At 37.9% G+C, this 19591-nt stretch overlaps 1 protein-coding gene across 4 annotated transcripts in view; it reads right to left on the reverse strand.

Annotated features, from left to right (window-relative positions):
* Positions 1–735: 735 nt before the first annotated feature.
* The window catches only part of GPATCH2 (G-patch domain containing 2), a 203159-nt gene continuing 184303 nt past the window's right edge, over positions 736–19591 (reverse strand). For all 4 annotated transcript variants that reach the window (XR_013412258.1, XR_013412260.1, XR_013412259.1 and 1 more), the window contains one exon: positions 736–5119. Coding sequence is in view for 1 of the 4 variants with exons in the window: in XM_015116123.3 (XP_014971609.1) it covers positions 4899–5119 (221 nt within the window). In the remaining 3 variants the exon portion in view is untranslated. The remainder of the gene's footprint in view (positions 5120–19591) is intronic.

The raw sequence follows: 19591 nt of genomic DNA on the forward strand, positions 1-19591 counted from the left end.
TAACTTCAATAAGTGATGGATGAATTTGTTTGGATTTGAAAAGCATATATTGAGTGAGTATACTATCTCTCAGTCTTTCTATTTTTATTGAAGAATACTGTTTTTATAAAGAAAGAAACTTTTTTTTTAAAGAAATTTAATAGGAAGATGCAAACAGAAGATAGTTTTGGCCGTTTTACTTGGGATACTATTATAATATACTTTTATCTCTACAGTCTTAGAGCTGGAAAATCAAGCATTCTATACACTCTTAATATACTAGCAATTTATCTTGAAAGTTCAAACTGAAAAAAAAAAAAAAAAAAAAAAACAAACATAAAAAATAGCCCTCAATTTTAACCTTACTTCAGCCTTGAAAAATTAAGAAACAAATACAGGACATTCTGATACTGCAACAGGAGGGAGGTATGTGGATCTGAGAATGATTTAAACTGTCTGACAATTCAAAGACAGGAGACAACTCTAATGTACAGATAAAACTAAAAGTGGCAATAGTAGATCATACTCCTGGCAGTTAATGGCAGTGACTTGCTGGAGACAAATCTGGATCTACTTAAAGTGTCAGGTGTGTAAAGTAATGAGTCTTTGCTTAGTAGGAACCCAGCAGAAGGAGCCTTCATGGTCCACTTGCCAGTTGAGTATATATTACTACAAGCCTGTTAAATCAATGAGTATTTAATACCTATTGCATGAAAAAAAAAAAAAAACCCTACTTATTTTAACAATTTTACTCAGTTTTTTTGGGAGAAAAGATAAGTTTAATCAACATAGTGAAATGCCTTTTACAGCAAACAAAACTCAACACTTTAATGTGTATTACGAAACACTTAAAATGTCCAAGCAGCTTTATGAGAGGCACAACTTTCCAAAAGGAAATGGAGTGATTGTAACAGATTTGAACTCTGATACTTTAAGCGGTCAGAGAGAGCCTGCGTACCCTGTTACATTAGAATCACAGAATCCTTGAGCGGAAAGAGACCTTAAGCAAGTTAGTCTAATGAAGCTTCACAGAAACAATAAAAACAGGGAAATGTGGTAGAGCAGCTCACAATTGACTATGAATACATTTGTGAATCAAATACATTTACCAATATTTTTCTCTAATTTTTTTGAGGTATTGAAATTTTTCAAGGCTTAATAACAATGAACTTAACTGCATTATTAAATGCTAATTGTCATTGGGTACTCATTGAAACAAATTTTTGAAGTACTTTCAACTGTTAAAAAATTACTGTAAGGTAAAAGGGAAACAGTTAAAGCACAAAGACAATGACTGCGTATAAATAATGGTCTTAAACATTAGGTTTTATTCTTTCCTTCTTTGTTGTACTATTAATATAACTTTCTACCAAAAGAAAAATTAAAAAAAATTTTTTGCTAACGATTTCTTTACAATACCAATTTAGATCACTTTTCTTTTTGAAAGACAAAATACAGATGAAAATGGTTTTAAAAAACATGTCAACAGTGATTTTTTTCTCTTTTGGGAAATATCTGCTCAAAATGAAATGTACTGAATAGAAGCAATTGTCAGTTCAATTTACAAGAATACCAATTCTCCATGTTAATATAAACATTAATAAAATGCAATATTTTGTAATTATGTCTGTATACTGCACACAGGCATTATAAATACACCTATAGGTACACATTATGTATCTCTTTACCCCTACTGTGTTAACTTCTGTTTGATAACCACAGTATGAGTTATAAAATATATGGTATTTAAATGCTGAGACCAATTTATGGGCAGATTTTAATTAGCAATGAATTCTTATTTAAAAGGGTACTATATAGTTTAAAAATAAAAGCAACCAAATTAAATATTGTATTTGGGGAGCAGAAAAGAAGGAAACAAATGACTCCAGCACACAGTCTGGTCATTATCAAGTATAACAAATAAATTTTTTAAACAGTCAAGTTGCTAATGTAATCATGCTCACCGTCTCTAGGCTATTGCAGGTAATTAGGATAGAAAAGGAAGACCTATGCACTCTCTAAAATTTTTAGTACAACCAATTAATTTGCTATAAGGCTACAGATACTGTAGAAGAGTGGCTTCACAAAGGAGGAGAAGAAACAGCTTACTGCCTTTTAAAGGAAATATAAATGATACATTCTAAATCTTGGGGTTCTATGGACATCATAACTGGCAAAAAGTTAACTGTAACTATATATAAAACACAAATTAGTGGGCTTCGGATGGTGAAAGACATTTGATTTATACTAAAAAATTCCTATTTTAATTGTGCTTGTTTCTCCAGTTAAGTTCAGGTACAACGAGAACATCAGGTCTGCACTGAATTTTCTTAAAGACTGAATGCTGAGGGCATGTCAGTAGGAGTACGGGGGAAGCTTGGGATGTTATCACTTTTCTGCTTTGAGTGCTGATTCACATATACTGTAGAGTACATCTATTCTGTACAATTAAACACTTCAACAGAATAAGAAGTATTTTAAGTCCTCTGTGAAACACATAGAGGGCGTCAAGATGAAGAACTGTCTTCTATTAGCTGAAAATACAAAGAAGAATTTTTTTGAGGTGTTAGAGAACCTAAATGTACATCCTACAGAAGTTGCTTCGGAAGCTCTGTATCTGGCCAGAACAGCAACAATAAACAGCATTCATAAGGATGGCAATATTTAATGAAGAAGTTCCTATACACTAGTCTGATATATACACTGCTCTTCTTCACTACGAGGGTTTTTACCTCCATTAGAACATAGTAAGGTGAAAAAGAACAGCCAAGTCCTCAGGAGTTTGGAACCAGGCTCACAATGACCTCATTGTTTGCTCTCAGTGGCTTCAAACTTGGCTTTTTGAGATCCTAGGGTTTTCGAAGATCTCCAGGCAATCAAATTAAGAAAAAGCTCAAACACCAAATTTTGAATAGACCCTAGAGCACAATACACTATCACAAAGAAGTTTTAAAACTTGCATATAATCTTCCCCCTTTCCCTGGTTACAGAGACAGAATGAGTATTTAGAAAATATCAGTTTAAAAAATGGCAAATTTATAAGTAAAAAACTTGTAGAAAGTCCATGGGGTTACTTTATCCAATAAGAATGATTCAAAAGAACATCTCTTCTGGTCGTCCATAGTCCCCTAACCAACCTGTCCTCTAGGCACAATATCCCTGGGAAAGAAGATGATTCTCAAGAAATGTACATTTGGCAAACTGTGAAGAATTTCAAATAGAAGGTTGGCCTTCGCCTCCCCAGTTGGCAGGATTTTTTAGGGGACCACCTGAGAAAGGTCTGTTACATGCATAAACTTCCTTTAACACCTTTTAAAAACTCTTCTGGGGGCCAGGCGTGGTGGTTCATGCCTATAATCCCAGCACTTTGGGAGGCTAATGTGGGCAGATCATTTGAGGTCAGGAGTTCAAGACCAGCCTGGCCAACACGGTGAAACTATGTCTATACTAAAAATACAAAACTTATCTGGATGTGGTGGTGGGTACCTGTAATCCCAGCTACTTGGGAGGCTGAGGCAGAACAATCACTTGAGCCCAGGATGGGGAGGCTGCAGTGAGCCGAGATTATGCCACTGCACTTCAGCCTGGGCGACACAGCCAGACTCTGTCAAAAAAAAAAAAAAAAAAGAAAGAAACAAAAAATCTCTTTGGAAAGTGACAAGATTTAAAAAACCCATTAGAAAGGTGATTCACGTGTGTTATCTTAGTCTTTACTCAACCAATAAAAGCCATTATAAATAAAATAATAATCATCATAAGTTGTTAATAATGAGGATAATAAATAAAGATCTTCTAAACTAAAAGCAATTTAGAATCTCTGATACTATGAAGCAAATGACTCAGGAATAGCTCAATACTAGGCACATAATAAAAAGGACTTCTTTGCTAGGTTTTAAAGTAACATCTTGGGTCCTAGAAAGGGCAAATCAGTACCATTTACTTCTTTTGTTCACCTTCTAAATGGGTTGGGCCATTGCCAGAAATCTGAGTTCTGGGAGAGCCATTTAACTCTTCATATAAATGGACTCAATATTGTAATAAATTACTCCAATGATTAAAATTTTAAATCCATTTACTACACTTGAGTTGATCTTAAAAAAAATATCAATCTTTGGGAAAACAGAGGTAGAAGTACATCTGGATTAATAGAATTTACAGTTCAATCATGGTGAATTTAAAAAATACATGTTTCTTTCAATAATCATTTTATGTTCTAAATGAGGTAAAATTTATAAAATCTGCATTAAAGTAATGTCGAGGGCACTCTGGTGATAACAATGATGAGGTTTATTTTTGTCAAAATGTCCAAGGGAAACATTAATTATTGTTTGTCAACTGTGAACTTCACACTACATTGTCTAAGGATAGAAAATTAATGGGTATCACTCTGTCAGAAAATCCTCACAAAGAAGCCAAATTCAAGGAATGTGAAATTGACAAGCCTTTCAAACAAAGATGTGTTCGGACTTCACTGATGGGATGGCAGGTCTATTGGGTTACAATAGATAGGGATGATATAAAACACAATCCTTTCCTGCCTATCCCATTTTAGAAACCGGTGGGTGTGCTCACATTTGTCTGGGCATTGCAGCACTGCACACATACATGAATTAAGCAAAGCATCAGAAAGTACTGACACATGAGATTAAAATAAATAAGAGAGACGAGCTGCTCTTTATACCTAGAAATAGCTGGAAATTACTGAAAAAAATTAAAGGGCAGAGGTTTTCATTTTAGCACCATGAATTGTGATGAAATCCCATTTCTCTCACTATGGTAGGACTGTATGCAGTAAGGAAGCTAGAGTGATGTGTTTGAGGCAATGTAGATTTTTGCTTCAAAAACAGAAGTCATGTTATCATTTTAGAACAATGGGACATACTGAATAAAGTCTGTAAAACATTTTTTCTTTGCTTTTCTTAGGCGGATTTTCCTGCATTGGGGGTATTAGTTGCGGAAGTACTTTTTGGTAGAGGAAATCCAAGTCCTAATCCCTTTGGCCTCTGCATGGCTTGAATTGGCTCAGAGATCCCCTTGCCATCTCGTCCAAGGCCTGACCCAGGTGTCCAGCCCATATTCTGAAGCATTCGGTTTCCAATATTATTTTCTAGGATTGGCTGGGCATTTTCACCTACAAATCCTGAAATGATAAAACAACAGCACACATTAATCAGTATGAACACAGCTGAAGATATTAGGCTATGAAAACGATGTTCTCCTAAGTTTTTTTATTTTTTCCAATCAGGTACTAGAGGGGGCTGCGTATTCATCTTTGGATACTTCTTGTAGCTGAGAGAACAATGGAAGAAAGATCTTGTTTAGAATTTCAATTCTAGCACCTCACATCAGGGTGAGCTATTCAACCTCTCTGGGATTTTGTTTTCTCATCTGTGAAATAGCCACAATACAACCTACATTGCCTATCTCACAGAAACCTGTAGGACAGATGAGATCATGTATGTAAAGAAACTTCTCAGTAAACCATAAAGTACCCTACGAATGGATTTATTTTCATTACCATGTTAGCCTTATGGATTATTCTGAAAATCATCAACATATATGGTAGTATCTTACATTTGCCCATGACTTTGACATTTGACAGAACCAAAACTAAAACCAAACCAAACAAAAAGCACAACTGGTGGCATCTTGAATTCCTAGGAATTTACATTCTTATAATCTCTCTCCTTGTTATTTATTATTCAGTCTGTAATGTATGCATCCTTTAGTTCCTTTCCTCCTTTTCCTTCCATGGCCACATTTAAATGACTATATAATTAAGTTAGTAGAAATAAAATAGAGGAAAATAATATTAAACATACATATATTATAAAATTTAAAAAATATATTATATAAATTTGCAGGGACATAGACCACAATTCCCTCCATAGGCCTCCAGGGATAGATATATTTCTCCCTATTTCCCTCCCTCCTTTCTTCCCTTCCATCCCTCCCTTCCTCCCTTCATTCCTTATTTGAAAAAGGAGATTGGCTAGTGCTTAACATGAAATTTAGATATAGATGTTGTTTACCATATTTTGTTAGCAGGCAATTGAGAAATGCATCAGTTTTAAGCATTTTCTCTTTGATGACATTTTCAAAAATAGACTTCTAATTTAATTTTCTTTTTTAGGCCCTTATAGAGAAAGTTGAGCATAGATAGTGTATATTTGGTTCTAGGGAAAAACTGAGAAGTACTAGATATCTGAAGTCCAAAGATGGAGAAATTAACAAACACCATGAAAGTCAAAGAATACAAGAACTTGAGCTCTTTCCTTCAATTGCAAGCTTGGGCTTGGCCTTGGGCATGGTCGGTCTATCCCAGGCGTGGCACAGGTTGGCTCTTTCCTTGATTGGTTCATTTCTGTTCCTCCTCTAGCAGCAGGTATTGTATTATCGTGTATGAAAAGGGAATATAGCAAATCTGGAGCTAACCAGATACAAGCAATCAGAAATTATTTAATTTCTGATTATCAGAGCATTATCAGAGCATTTCTCATGGTTACTCCCCTCTTAGAAGAAAGTGGTTAACAAACAAACTAATATTGGAGTCTGTAAGAAAAAAAAAGAGAGAGATGAAAGTGTATCTTAAAAGAACCTTTGTCTTAGTGAGAACATATTTGGCCCAGCCCAATCGCTTATACCAGGGCTCAAATTTACAGGGATACAGTGTTTGACACCATTCCCTCCATAGGCCTCCTATACTAACACTTTCCAAATATCTATAGAATGCCTGTGGTATAGCAGCTGAGACCTGGCTCTAGCATATTTCTGCTCTGAAATGTGGACCATGTCTTCCTAGACAGAGGTAGAAATGGGCAGCTGTTGACATAACCACTCACTACCCTCAAAGGTTCGTGAGTCTCTTTAGTACCAACCTATACCTCACCCTGCCACTACCCCTTTCCCATCATCAGTTTTCTTCTTCTCTGACTCAGGATTATTACAGGACCTTCTCCCCAACTACCAAAAAAAAAAAAACCCTGGAACTCTCTGTCCTACTGTTTGCACCTTCTCCCCAACTACCAAAAAAAGTTGTAACTCTCTGTCCTACTGTTTCTCTGAGACTATGTTCAGAATGGTGGTACCAGCAGAGAAGGATCCTTGGATCTCAAACATTAGTAAGAATAACAAAAATATTAACAATGGGACTCCAGAGTACAGTAGTGTTCTCTTTCTTATCCTGAGTTGTGGTTACCCAAATGGCCAATTTAATATTGTTCTTTACATTGTTCATATACTTTTTTTTTTTTAAGACAGAGTCTCACTCTGTTGCCCAGGCCAGAGTGCAGTGGTGAAATCTTGGCTTACTGCAACCTCCGCCTCCTGGGTTCAAGTGATTCTTGTGCCTCAGCCTCCTGAGTAGCTGGGATTACAGGTGTGTGCCATCACACCCAACTAATTTTTGTATTTTTTAGTAGAGACGGGATTTCACCATGTTGACCAGGCTGGTCTTGAACTCCTCACTTCAAGTGATCCACCTGCCTTGACCTCCCAAAGTTCTGGGATTACAGGTGTGAGCCACGGCACCCAAACTGTACATACACATTTTTTTTTTTTTTTTTTTTTTGAGACGGAGTCTCGCTCTGTCGCCCAGGCTGGAGTGCAGTGGCCGGGTCTCAGCTCACTGCAAGCTCCGCCTCCCGGGTTCACGCCATTCTCCTGCCTCAGCCTCCGCAGTAGCTGGGACTACAGGCGCCCGCCACCTCGCCCGGCTAGTTTTTTGTATTTTTAGTAGAGACGGGGTTTCACCATGTTAGTCAGGATGGTCTCGATCTCCTGACCTTGTGATCCGCCCGTCTCGGCCTCCCAAAGTGCTGGGATTACAGGCTTGAGCCACCGCGCCCGGCCTACATACACATTTTTAAGTGTATTCTTTGAACGATGTATTTCACAGTAAAAAATAAAATAATAGTAAAAGAAATGTCAGCGTTGAACCAACAGTGTATCTTATCTGGTAATCTGTATCTCACATTGTGGGGAAGAGCAAGCGAGTCACGCTCTATGATTCTTACTTGTAGAACAAGGAAAGCCACAAAATGCTAGACATGGGTTTTAATACCTACAGCCCTCTTATTTACCATGGAGTAATCATCAATTGATTTTCAAAGCCGTTTATTAAACATTTTGGTATTTTCAATCTTCGGCGCATTTCAAGACCAAGAAGAGACCACATCATTACCATTTGCTAAATTCCTTACAGGGAGTAAGAACTAGCCAATGATTAATTGGCTTTGGATTTCTCAAATGAATTCATAGCTCATGGAAACAAGTACCTTAACATGTAACAGAAAGAACCTTCAACTACTTGCCTATTGAGTGGCAACATCTAATGTCAAACAAAAATTCTTGACTAACATTATTTACTGCTTGAGAAGGGCAAAATGCATATACAGAGATTATAAATATATGTGTGTGTGTGACAGTGAAAAATGGACCTTAGTCACAAATACATACACTCATGCACAAAATAAAAGTCTTTTGTCAAAAATGCTGACTATAACACAAAAGCAATTAATTTATTTTGAAGTCATGACTGTGGTGGTAACCAGGACAGACCTTCACAGACCTCCAAGGTATGCGGTTTCTTCTGGACAGCGGCTGATCAGGTATGTCAGGTTAAACAGTGCCTTAGCATGTTGTCTCATATCCCTGATTTTTCGGTGATTGTCATAATTAATTTAATTCTACCCTAAGCTAAAGCCAGACCAGAGGTCTAATGCTGCTCTGGGCTGTACATCTGTTTACTCACATTTTTGATAGGATAGCTTGCAAAAGTTCAGAATTAAAATTTGTTTAATATTTAAGAAAAGAATAATGCCAATTTAAAATATTTCTATAAAAATTGCTAAATTATGGTGCATTTTCAGTCCTAAAGTGAACAGCAAATGATAATTGATTCACTATTATAATTTTAAAATGTTGGTATTTCAAGCAGGGTAGCCCAGGGGTGATCAGCATACTCTCATGCTTTTGTTTTTATATAGACGGAAAAGAACTCATTCTCATTGTTTTAAATGATGGTTTCATTTTTCTTCATAAAAGTAAAACGATATGACACAAAAGAAAGCATTATCTTGTACTTGGAAGAAAAAAGAACATTTTATTCTTCAAATGCTAAATCTTTCCTCATAGAAACACAACCTAAAAAACAAAAACAGTAACAGAGACTTCATTATTCATGGAAAGTGATTCTAGAGTAAAATCTACTGTTGGCTTCTCATCCTTCTTTTATGAGATTAAGACTTGGGAGTGGAACAACTCAGCCTCAGTGCAGTATACACCACAACCATAATTTCCCTTTCTTTTGCTCCTGGCAGTGTTAAATCCTTTAAGACCTTTCCTAGAAGGCTCTCCTGCTTGGGCAGCTTTAGCAATACATCGCCTGCTAACCTTTCTGCCTGCTTCCGCTCCCAGCCCCCTGTCTGCTGGATCTCTCATATCCATTACAGCTGAGTCGGTCCTTTCCCCTCAAATCTTCCAAAGAGTACCGTGGAGGGTAATTCACTTGCATAATTGGCTCAAGAGATGAAAATCTTGTATCGGCCTCTCTTAGCCACTAATCTATCCAGCTGACTGCAAGCCTAATTGGCAGCTTGTTTAGTAATTTGGCTCCTAAAGTGTTGTATTGATGTTGGATAAACAGCCAATGGAAGGGGAGGTGACACATGCTGCTTCCCATAGAATAGCTAGTGTACTCCGCCTCTGTCCCTACCCTGTATTCACAAGGCATTTATTAGTTTGTGATCACTCTTTCTTCGCATACTTTTTTCGCCATTACTTGACTAGCCAGCTGAGAGGCTGGGCTATTCTCACTATTATTAGCAACGTTATAACAATGGTAAGTTATAATACTGTCCTCTGTTCTCAGTAACTAATTTAGGGGCACAGATTTTTGATTGTTATTATTATGAACTCAAGGAACAGCATGAAGCACAGTTTAAGATGAGAGAAAGTGGTAGGTGTTACTACTACTCGTCGTCTAATGTTTTAATTATTTCATTTATTAATATAGAAAAGCTTCGTTACTTCAGACTAGTTTATAATTTTATCTGCAATATTGCAGATATACTTCATGATACTTTTGTTAACTAAAATCAGTTTAAATAGTTAAGTGTGTAAATATATGATGCACTGACTTATTTAAATAACAGAAATTTAATGTAAAACTAGTTTTTTTTCCTTAAGTGATAAAAATCTTGTAGAGAATAAAAGACATGATCTGTTATTGACATGCTTAGAAGAGGAAGTGTTCTTATTAACAGATGTTTTTAGTTAAACCGAAATATATTTCTTATGGAATGCTTATGTATCAAACAGTATGTATTTTCAAAAAATTAAAAATAAATCTTACAAATAGAAAACTGTTTTGGCCCTGAAGTCAGATAGGAATGTTTGCCACAATATAATCAGAATCATTTTTGGTCTTCCTACTACAAAGCATGTCTACACAAAGCATGTGGTATATTTGTTAGGTATCTGATATTCATTATTTCTACTCTTCATTCAAAAAGGAAATTTTAATGGTCCTCAGAGAGTTGAAGTCACTTAACCTTGACCACACAGGGAGTAAGCTAGGACTTAAACTTTGGTTAAGCTTACTCCAAAAGCCTACATACATTTCTTTATCTGATTCCCTATAAGAATTTTTAGCAGAGATATTGTACAAATCACTACAAAAATTCATTGAGGAATATATGAATTGAAATATTAGGTTCTCTCAGTTTGTATATGAACAATATATCACAATTTGTATACGGACCATGTATCACAAATATATCACAGATACATTTGGATAACGCAGAATACAATGATGTCTGTAGCCCTTAGAAACTATAAAAGCTGGCCGGGCGCGGTGGCTCAAGCCTGTAATCCCAGCACTTTGGGAGGCCGAGACGGGCGGATCACAAGGTCAGGAGATCGAGACCATCCTGGTTAACGGTGAAACCCTGTCTCTACTAAAAAATACAAAAAATTAGCCGGGCGCGGTGGTGGGCGCCTGTAGTCCCAGCTACTCGGGAGGCTGAGGCAGGAGAATGGCGTGAACCCGGGAGGCGGAGCTTGCAGTGAGCTGAGATCCGGCCACTGCACTCCAGCCCCGGCGACAGAGTGAGACTCTGTCTCAAAAAAAAAAAAAAAAAAAAAAAAAAAAAAAGAAACTATAAAAGCTTCCATATTCATAATTTCTTTTGATCTTTTCAACCTGAAAGGGGAGTATTATTGGCCCCATTTTATAGATGAAACTGATGTTTGGAGAGCTAATTCAGCTGCCCGAAGTCAATTAGCTAAAAAGTACCCCAGTTAGAACTTGAACTTAGGACATTTGATCCCAGATGCCACCCTTTCAGCCGACTGAACACTGAACTTGCAATATTATATCATCAACATTTTCTGATGCATGGGGAGTTGCCCACAAGATGGCCGAAGAGGAACAGCTCCGGTCTGCAGCTCCCAGCGAAATCAATGCAGAAAGTAGGTGATTTTTGCATTTCCAACTGAGGTACCTGGTTCATCTCACTGGGACTGATTAGACAGTGGGGGCAGCCCATGGAGGGCGAGCAGAAGCAGGGTGGGGCACTGCCTCACCCAGGAAGTGCAAGGGGTCAGGGAACTCCCTCCCCTAGCCAAGGGAAGCCTTGAGGGACTGTACCTTGAGGAATGGTGCATTCCAGCCCAGATACTATGCTTTTCCCACGATCTTCACAACCCGCAGACCAGAAGATCCCCCCGGGTGCCTATGACACCAAGGCCCTGGGTTTCAAGCATAAAACTGGGAGACCATTTGAGCAGACACCAAGCTAGCTGCAGAAGTTTTTTTTCATACCCCAGTGGCACCTGGAACGCCAGCAAGACACAACCATTCACTCCCCTGGAAAGGGGGCTGAAGCCAGGGAGCCAAGTGGTCTTGCTCAGCACATCCCACCCACACGGAGCCCAACAAGTTAAGATTCACGGGTTTGAAATTCTCACTGCCAGCACAGCAGTGTGAAGTTGACCTGGGATGCTCAAGCTTGGTGGGGGAAGGGGTGTCTGCCATTACTGAGCCTTGAGTAGATGGTTTTCCCCTCACAGTGTAAACAAAGCTGCTGGGAGTTTGAACTGAGTGGAGCCCACCGCAGCTCAGTAAAGCTGCTGTAGCCAGACTGCCTCTCTAGATTCCTCCTCTCTGGGCAGGGCATCTCTGAAAGAAATGCAGCAGCCCCAGTAAGGGGCTTATAGATAAAACCCCCATCTCCCTGGGACAGAGCACCTGCAGGAAGGGGCGGCTGTGGGCACAGCTTCAGCAGACTTAAATGTTCCTGCCTGCTGGCTCTGAAGAGAGTAGCAGATCTCCCAGCACAGCGCTTGAGCTCTGCTAATGGAAAGAATGCCTCCTCAAGTGGCTCCCTGACCTCTATGCTTCCTGACTGGGAGAAAACTCCCAGCAGGGGTCAATAGACACCTCATACAGGAGAGCTCCAGCTGGCATCTGGAGGGTGCTCCTCTGGGATGAAGCTTCCAGAGGAAGGAACAGGCAGCAATCTTTGCTGTTCTGTAGCCTCTGCTAGTGATACCCAGGCAAACAGGGTCTGGAGTGGACCTCTACTGAACTCCAGCAGACCTGTAGCAGAGGGGCCTGTTAGAAGAAAAACTAACAAACAGAAAGGAATAGCATCAACATCAACAAAAGGATGTCCACACAGAAACCCCATCCAAAAGTCACCAACATCAAAGACCAAAGGTAGATAAATCCACGAAGATGAAGAAAAACCAGCACAAAAAGGCAGAAAATTCCAAAAACCAGAATGCCTCTTCTCCTCCAAAGGATCACAACTCCTTGCCAGCAAGGGAACAAAACTGGATGGAGAATGAGTTTGAAGAATTGACAGAAGTAGGCTTGAGAAGGTGGGTAAGAACAAACTCCTCCGAGCTGAAGGAGCATGTTCTAACCCACGGCAAGAAAGCTAACCAACTTGAAAAAAGGTAACTAGAATAACCAGTTTAGAGAAGAACATAAATAGCCTGATCGAGCTGAAAAACACAGCACGAGAACTTCGTGAAGCATACACAAGGATCAATAGCTACATTGATCAAGCGGAAGAAAGGATATCAGAGATTGAAGATCTACTAAATGAAATAAAGCATGAAGACAAGATTAGAGAAAAAAATAATGAAAAGGAATGAACAAAGCCTCCAAGAAATACGGGATTATGTGAAAAGACCAAACCTATGGTTGATACGTGTATCTGAAAGTGATGGGGCGAATGGAACCAAGTTGGAAAATACTCTTCAGGATATTATCCAGGAGAACTTCCCCAACCTAGTAAGACAGGCCAACACCTGTCTTCTCACTGCCAGATTCATAAAACAAGTTCTTAGAGACCTACAAAAGAGACTTAGACTTCCACATAATAATAGTGGGAGACTTTAAAACCCCGCTGTCAATATTAGAGCAATGAGACAGAAAATTAACAAGGATATTCAGAACTTGAACTCAGCTCTGGTCCAAGCAGACCTAACAGACGTCTACAGAATTCTCCACTGCAAATCAACAAAATATTCATTCTGCGCAGCACCAAATCGCACTTATTCTAAAATTGACCACATAATTGAAAGTACAACACTCCTCAGCAAATGCAAAAGAATGGAAATTATAACAAACAGTCTCTCAGACCAAAGTGCAATCAAATTAGAACTCAGGATTAAGAGACTCACTCAAAACCACACAACTCCATGGAAACTGAACAACCTGTTCCTGAATGACTACTGGGTAAATAAGGAAATTAAGGCAGAAATAAATAAGTTATTTGAAACCAATGAGAACAAAGACACAATGTACCAGAATCTCTGGGACATAGCTAAAGCTGTTTAGAGGGAAATTGATAGCACTAAATGCACAAAAGAGAAAGTGGGAAAGATCTAAAATTGGCACCCTAACATCACAATTAAAAGAACTAGAGAAGCAAGGGCAAACAAATGCAAAAGCTAGCAGAAGACAAGAAATAATTAAGATTAGAGCAGAACTGAAGGAGAGAGAGATATGAAAAAATCCTTCAAAAAAAATCAATGAATCCAGGGGCTGGTTGTTTGAAAAGATTAACAAAATAGATAGACTGCTAGTCAGACTAATGAAGAAGAGAAAAGAATCAAATAGACACAATAAAAAAATGATAAAGGGGATATCACCACTGATCCCACAGATATACAAAATACCATCAGAGAATAGTATAGACACCTCTATGCAAATAAACTAGAAAATCTAGAAGAAATGGATAAATTCCTGGACACATACACCCTCCCAAGACTAAACCAGGAAGAAGTCGAATCCCTGAATAGACCAATAACAAGTTCTGACACTGAGGCAGCAATTAATAGCCTACCAACCAAAAAAAGCCCAGGACCAGATGGATTCACAGTCAAATTCTACCAGAGGTACAAAGAGGAGCTGGTACCATTCCTTCTGAAACTATTCTAAACAACTGAAAAAGAGGGACTCTTCCCGGACTCATTTTATGAGGCCAGCGTCATCCTGATACCAAAACTTGGCAGAGACACAACAACAACAACAAAATTCAGGCTAATATCCCTGATGAACATTGATGTGAAAATCCTCAATAAAATACTGGCAAACTGAATCCAGCAGCACATCAAAAAGTTTATCCAACATGATCAAGTCGGCTTCATCCCTGGAATGCAAGGCTGGTTCAACATACTCAAATCAATAAACATAATCCATCACATAAACAGAACCACTGACAAAAACCACATGATTATTTCAATAGACACAAAAAAGGCCTTTGATAAAATTCAACACATGCTAAAAACTGTCAATAAACTAGGTATTGATGAAATGTATCTTAAAATAATAAGAGCTATTTATGACAAACCCACAGTCAATATCATACTGAATGAGCAAAAGCTGGAAGCATTCCCTTTGAAAACCGGCACAAGACAAGGATGCCCTCTCTCACCACTCCTGTTCAACATAGTACTGGACGTTCTGGCCAGGGCAATCAGGCAAGACAAAGAAATAAGTGTATTCAAATAGGAAGACAGGAAGTCAAATTGTCTCTGTTTGCAGAAGACATGATTGTATATTTAGAAAACCCCACTGTCTCAGCCCCGAATCTCCTTAAGCTGGTAAGAAACTTCAGCAAAGTCTCAGGATACAAAATCAATGTTCAAAAATCACAAGCATTCCTATACATCAATAATAGACAAACAGAGAGTCAAATCATGAATGAATTGCCATTCACAATTGCTACAAAGAGAATAAAATACTGAGGAATACAGCTTACAGGGGATGTGAAGGACCTCTTCAAGGAGAGCTACAAACCACTGCTCAAGGATATAAGAGAGGACACAAACAAATGGAAAAACATTCCATGCTCATGGATAGGAAGAATCAATATTGTGAAAATGGCTACAGTGCCCAAAGTAATTTACAGATTCAATGCTATCCCCATCAAGCTAACATTGATTTTCTTCACAGAATTGGAAAAAACTACTTTAAAGTTCATGCGGAACCAAAAGAAAGCCCAGATATCCAAGACAATCCTAAGCAAAAAGAAGAAAGCTGGAGGGATCATGCTACCTGACTTCAAACCAGACTACAAGGCTCCAGTAACCAAAACAGCATGGTACTGGTACCAACACAGATATATAGACCAATGGAGCAGAACAGAGGCCTCAGAAATAATGCCACACATCTGCAATCATCTGATCTTTGACAAACCTGACAAAAACAAAAAATGGGGAAAGGATTTCCTATTTAATAAATGGTGTTGGGAAAACAGGCTAGCCATATGCAGAAAACTGAAACTGGACCCCTTTCTTACATCTTATACAAAAATTAACTCAAGATGGATTAAAACTTAAACATAACACCTAAAACCATACCTTAGAAGAAAACCTAGGCAATACCATTCAAGACATAGGCATGGGCAAAAACTTCATGACTAAAACACCAAAAGCAATGGCAACAAAAGCCAAAATTGACAAATAGGATCTAATTAAACTAAAGAGCTTCTGCACAGAAAAGAAACTATCATCAGACTGAACAGGCAATCTACAGAATGGGAGAAAATGTTTGCAATCTATCCATCTGACAAAGGGCTAATATCCAGCATCTACAAAGAACTTAAACAAATTTCCAAGACAAGGTCAAACAACCCCATCAAAAAGTGGGTGAAGGATATGAACAGACACTTCTCAAAAGAAGACATTTATGTGGCCAACAAATATGAAAAAAAGCTCATCATCACTGGTCATTAGAGAAATGCAAATCGAAACCACAATGAGACATCTTCTCACGCCAGTTACAATGTTGATCATTAAAAAGTCAAGAAACAACAGATGCTGGAGAGGATGTGGAGAAATAGGAACGCTTTTACATTGTTGGTGGGAGTGCAAATTAGTTCAACCATTGTGGAAGATAGTACAGTGTGGCGATTCTTCAAGGATCTAGAACCAGAAATACAATTTGACCCAGCCATCCCATTACTGGGTATATATCCAAAGGATTATAAATCATTCTACTATAAAGATACATGAACATGTACGTTTGTTACAGTACTGTTCACAATAGCAAAGACTTGGAACCAACCTAAATGCCCATCAATGATAGACTGGATAAAGAAAATGTGGCACATATACACCATGGAATACTATGCAGCCATAAAAAAGGATGAGTTCATGTCCTTTGCAGGGACTTGGATGAAGCTGGAAACCATCATTCTCAGCAAACTAACACAGGAACAGAAAACCAAACACCACATGTTCTCACTTATAAGTGGGAGCTGAACAATGAGAACATATGGGCACAGGGAGGGGACCATCACATTCTGGGACCTCTTGTGGGGTAGGGGACTAGGGAAGGAATAGCATTAGGAGAAATACCTAATGTAGCTGACAGGTTGATGGGTGCAGCAAACCACCATGGTATGTGTATACCTATGTAACAAGCCTGCACATTGTGCACAGGTACAGCAGAACTTAAAGTATAATAAAAGAAAAATGGCCGGGCATGGTGGCTCACACCTGTAATCCCAGCACTTTGGGAGGCCGAGGCGGGTGGATCACGAGGTCAGGAGATCGAGACCATCCTGGCTAACATGGTGAAACCCCGTCTCTACTAAAAGTACAAAAAATTAGCCGGGCGTGGTGACGGGCGCCTGCAGTCCCAGCTACTAGGGAGGATGAGGCAGGAGAATGGTGTGAACTCAGGGGGTGGAGCTTGCAGTGAGCCGAGACAGTGCCACTGCACTCCAGCCTGGGTGACAGAGTGAGACTCTGTATCAAAAAACAAAAAAAAATAAAAACAAAAACAAAAAACATTTTCTACTACATCATTTCTTTTGCCATATTTCCCCAAATAATTAATGTTTTATTCTATTCACAGATTTCTAACTCCTGGTAGAAGTACAAATCTAAACAAGCATAGCAAATCTGACTAAAGAGAGTATTCTAACTCCTAAAATACCTCAAGATTCATTTTGCTTTTTATAAATTCAGTTACTCTAGTTTTCTTTGGCTAATACTTAAATTAAACCTTATATTTAGTTGTATTTATGGTAAAAAGCATATAGTGAGTTTCTTCTTTTATCCATTATAATCCCTAAATTTAACCGATGTAGTTTCTCCATTTACATTTATCATGATTACTAATATACCTAGATTTATTTTTACTATATTATTTAATGTTATTAACTTTGCTTTTTCTATGAATTTTTATTTCATCCTTTCTGGAATTTATTGCTTGCTTATACTATCTTGAAGACTATATACAATATTTCTATCCTTTTAAGTGATGACCTTTAAAAGTCAACATGCATATCTCGCTTATTCCCTCACATTTTACATACTATTGTCCAGAGTTTTAGTTCCATCTTACTTTTATACATCCAAATTAATCATCTACATGGTCACTGTCTCCATCATTATTACTTTTATACAGTTAATATTAATTTAGCTTTTAGTACATGCTCAACAATTTCTTTGCTCACCATTACTTCCTGAATTTCATTCTTTTTTAATGGATTCTGTTTTCTTCTGCAAGAGGTATCAAATTTAGTAGTGGTCAGTCTTTATCTGAAATGACTTTATTTCATCCTCACTCTTGGGTAATAATTTAGCTGGATATGTTACTCAGGTTGATTTGGTTATTTTGTCTTAGCACTTTAGAAATATTATCTATTACGTTCACAATTGTACTGCTATTTTTAAGTTTGCTACCAGTACAATTGCATTCTTACGTAGGTTATATTTTTTCTCGTTGGCTGCTCTTAAGTCATTTTCTTTGTCTTTGGTGTTCTGAAGTTTTATTACAATGTGACTTTATTTATATTTAATATTTCTTGATATAGACTCGTACTTGTTGAATATGAAAATTCATGTTTTCCTTCCGTTCTAAAAATTCTTATTTTCCTAAATATTGCACCATCTTACTCTCTCTACTCTTCCTTCTGTAAGTTCTATTAGACACAGGTTGAACTTCATTGTCCTTAAGTCCTTCAGCCTCTTTTATATTTTCAATCATTTTATCTCTCTGTGCTGCTTTTATGTAGCATAGATATCACGCTTCAGATCTCTCCTAAAATTCAGTGTCTTTTCAGTTATATCTGATCTGTCATATAACCCATTCAGTGATTTGTGTAGTTTTTAAGATATTTTCACAATAAAATAATCTCAAATTTCTACTCGATTCTTTACCACATCTGTCTTTTCTTTGTCTACAATTATTTCCTCTCCTTTTTGAATTTGTTTTTATAATTAACTTTTTAGTTTTGGTTTATGAGATTGTCATTGGCAGGTTTTTATTTGTGGTGCTTCTTTGAGGCCTGGGTTGAAGGCCTACACCTCTAGAGTGGCTTCGAATGTGCTTCTGAAACCAGTTTTTATGTTAATTTTTGGCTTAGTGTAATTTAAGACCAGAAACTCATGTGAGGGCAGCCTCTTGGTCACAAATCTTCAGAGAGTTTTCTATTTGGAGCCCAGGGAGAAATAAGATTCTTTATCTTCCACTGTGCCTGTGGATGAGTTTTGTTTCCAGTCTGCCCATTTCTGAGGATGGAGCTTTTAGAGGTTCTGACTTGATAAGGAGACTTAACGCTCAGATCTCAGGCTTGACGTCCCGTCCACGAGGGAACTAACGAACATGCCTTAGGTTTTCAAGCTTGCCAGTAGTATGAGTGGGTGTGGGGGCTGCTCAGGACCATTTTGGTCTTAAACATTTCCCTTTCTTTCCTGTAGTCTCAGCTATCTTTGTAAAAAGATGGCTTCAAATTTTATTCAGTGTTTTCAGGTGTTTGGTAGTTTAAGTGTTTTCTCATTACTTAGTCTTTTATCAGGAAACAGCAATTCTTTTCTATCTTTTCTATCTAACATGTGTGCTTACTCTGTCCATCCTGTACTGAATGATAATGGAAAACTGTTTATTAAGATTCTACTAAAATACATAACTGAAGAGTGGGCTGGTGGTGTATGTGTCAAGAGGTGAAGGATTGCATATATCCCAGGCTTTATTATTCATTCAGATAGAGCCTGATTTCAAAATTAATAATGATCCCCTTGGAAAAGTCTGCCTGTTTTAACATCCTGAAAGAGCTACAATAATCTACAGCAGCTATATGGA

This window comes from Macaca mulatta, chromosome 1 (genome assembly GCF_049350105.2).
Source record: "Macaca mulatta isolate MMU2019108-1 chromosome 1, T2T-MMU8v2.0, whole genome shotgun sequence".
Taxonomy (NCBI): domain Eukaryota; kingdom Metazoa; phylum Chordata; class Mammalia; order Primates; family Cercopithecidae; genus Macaca; species Macaca mulatta.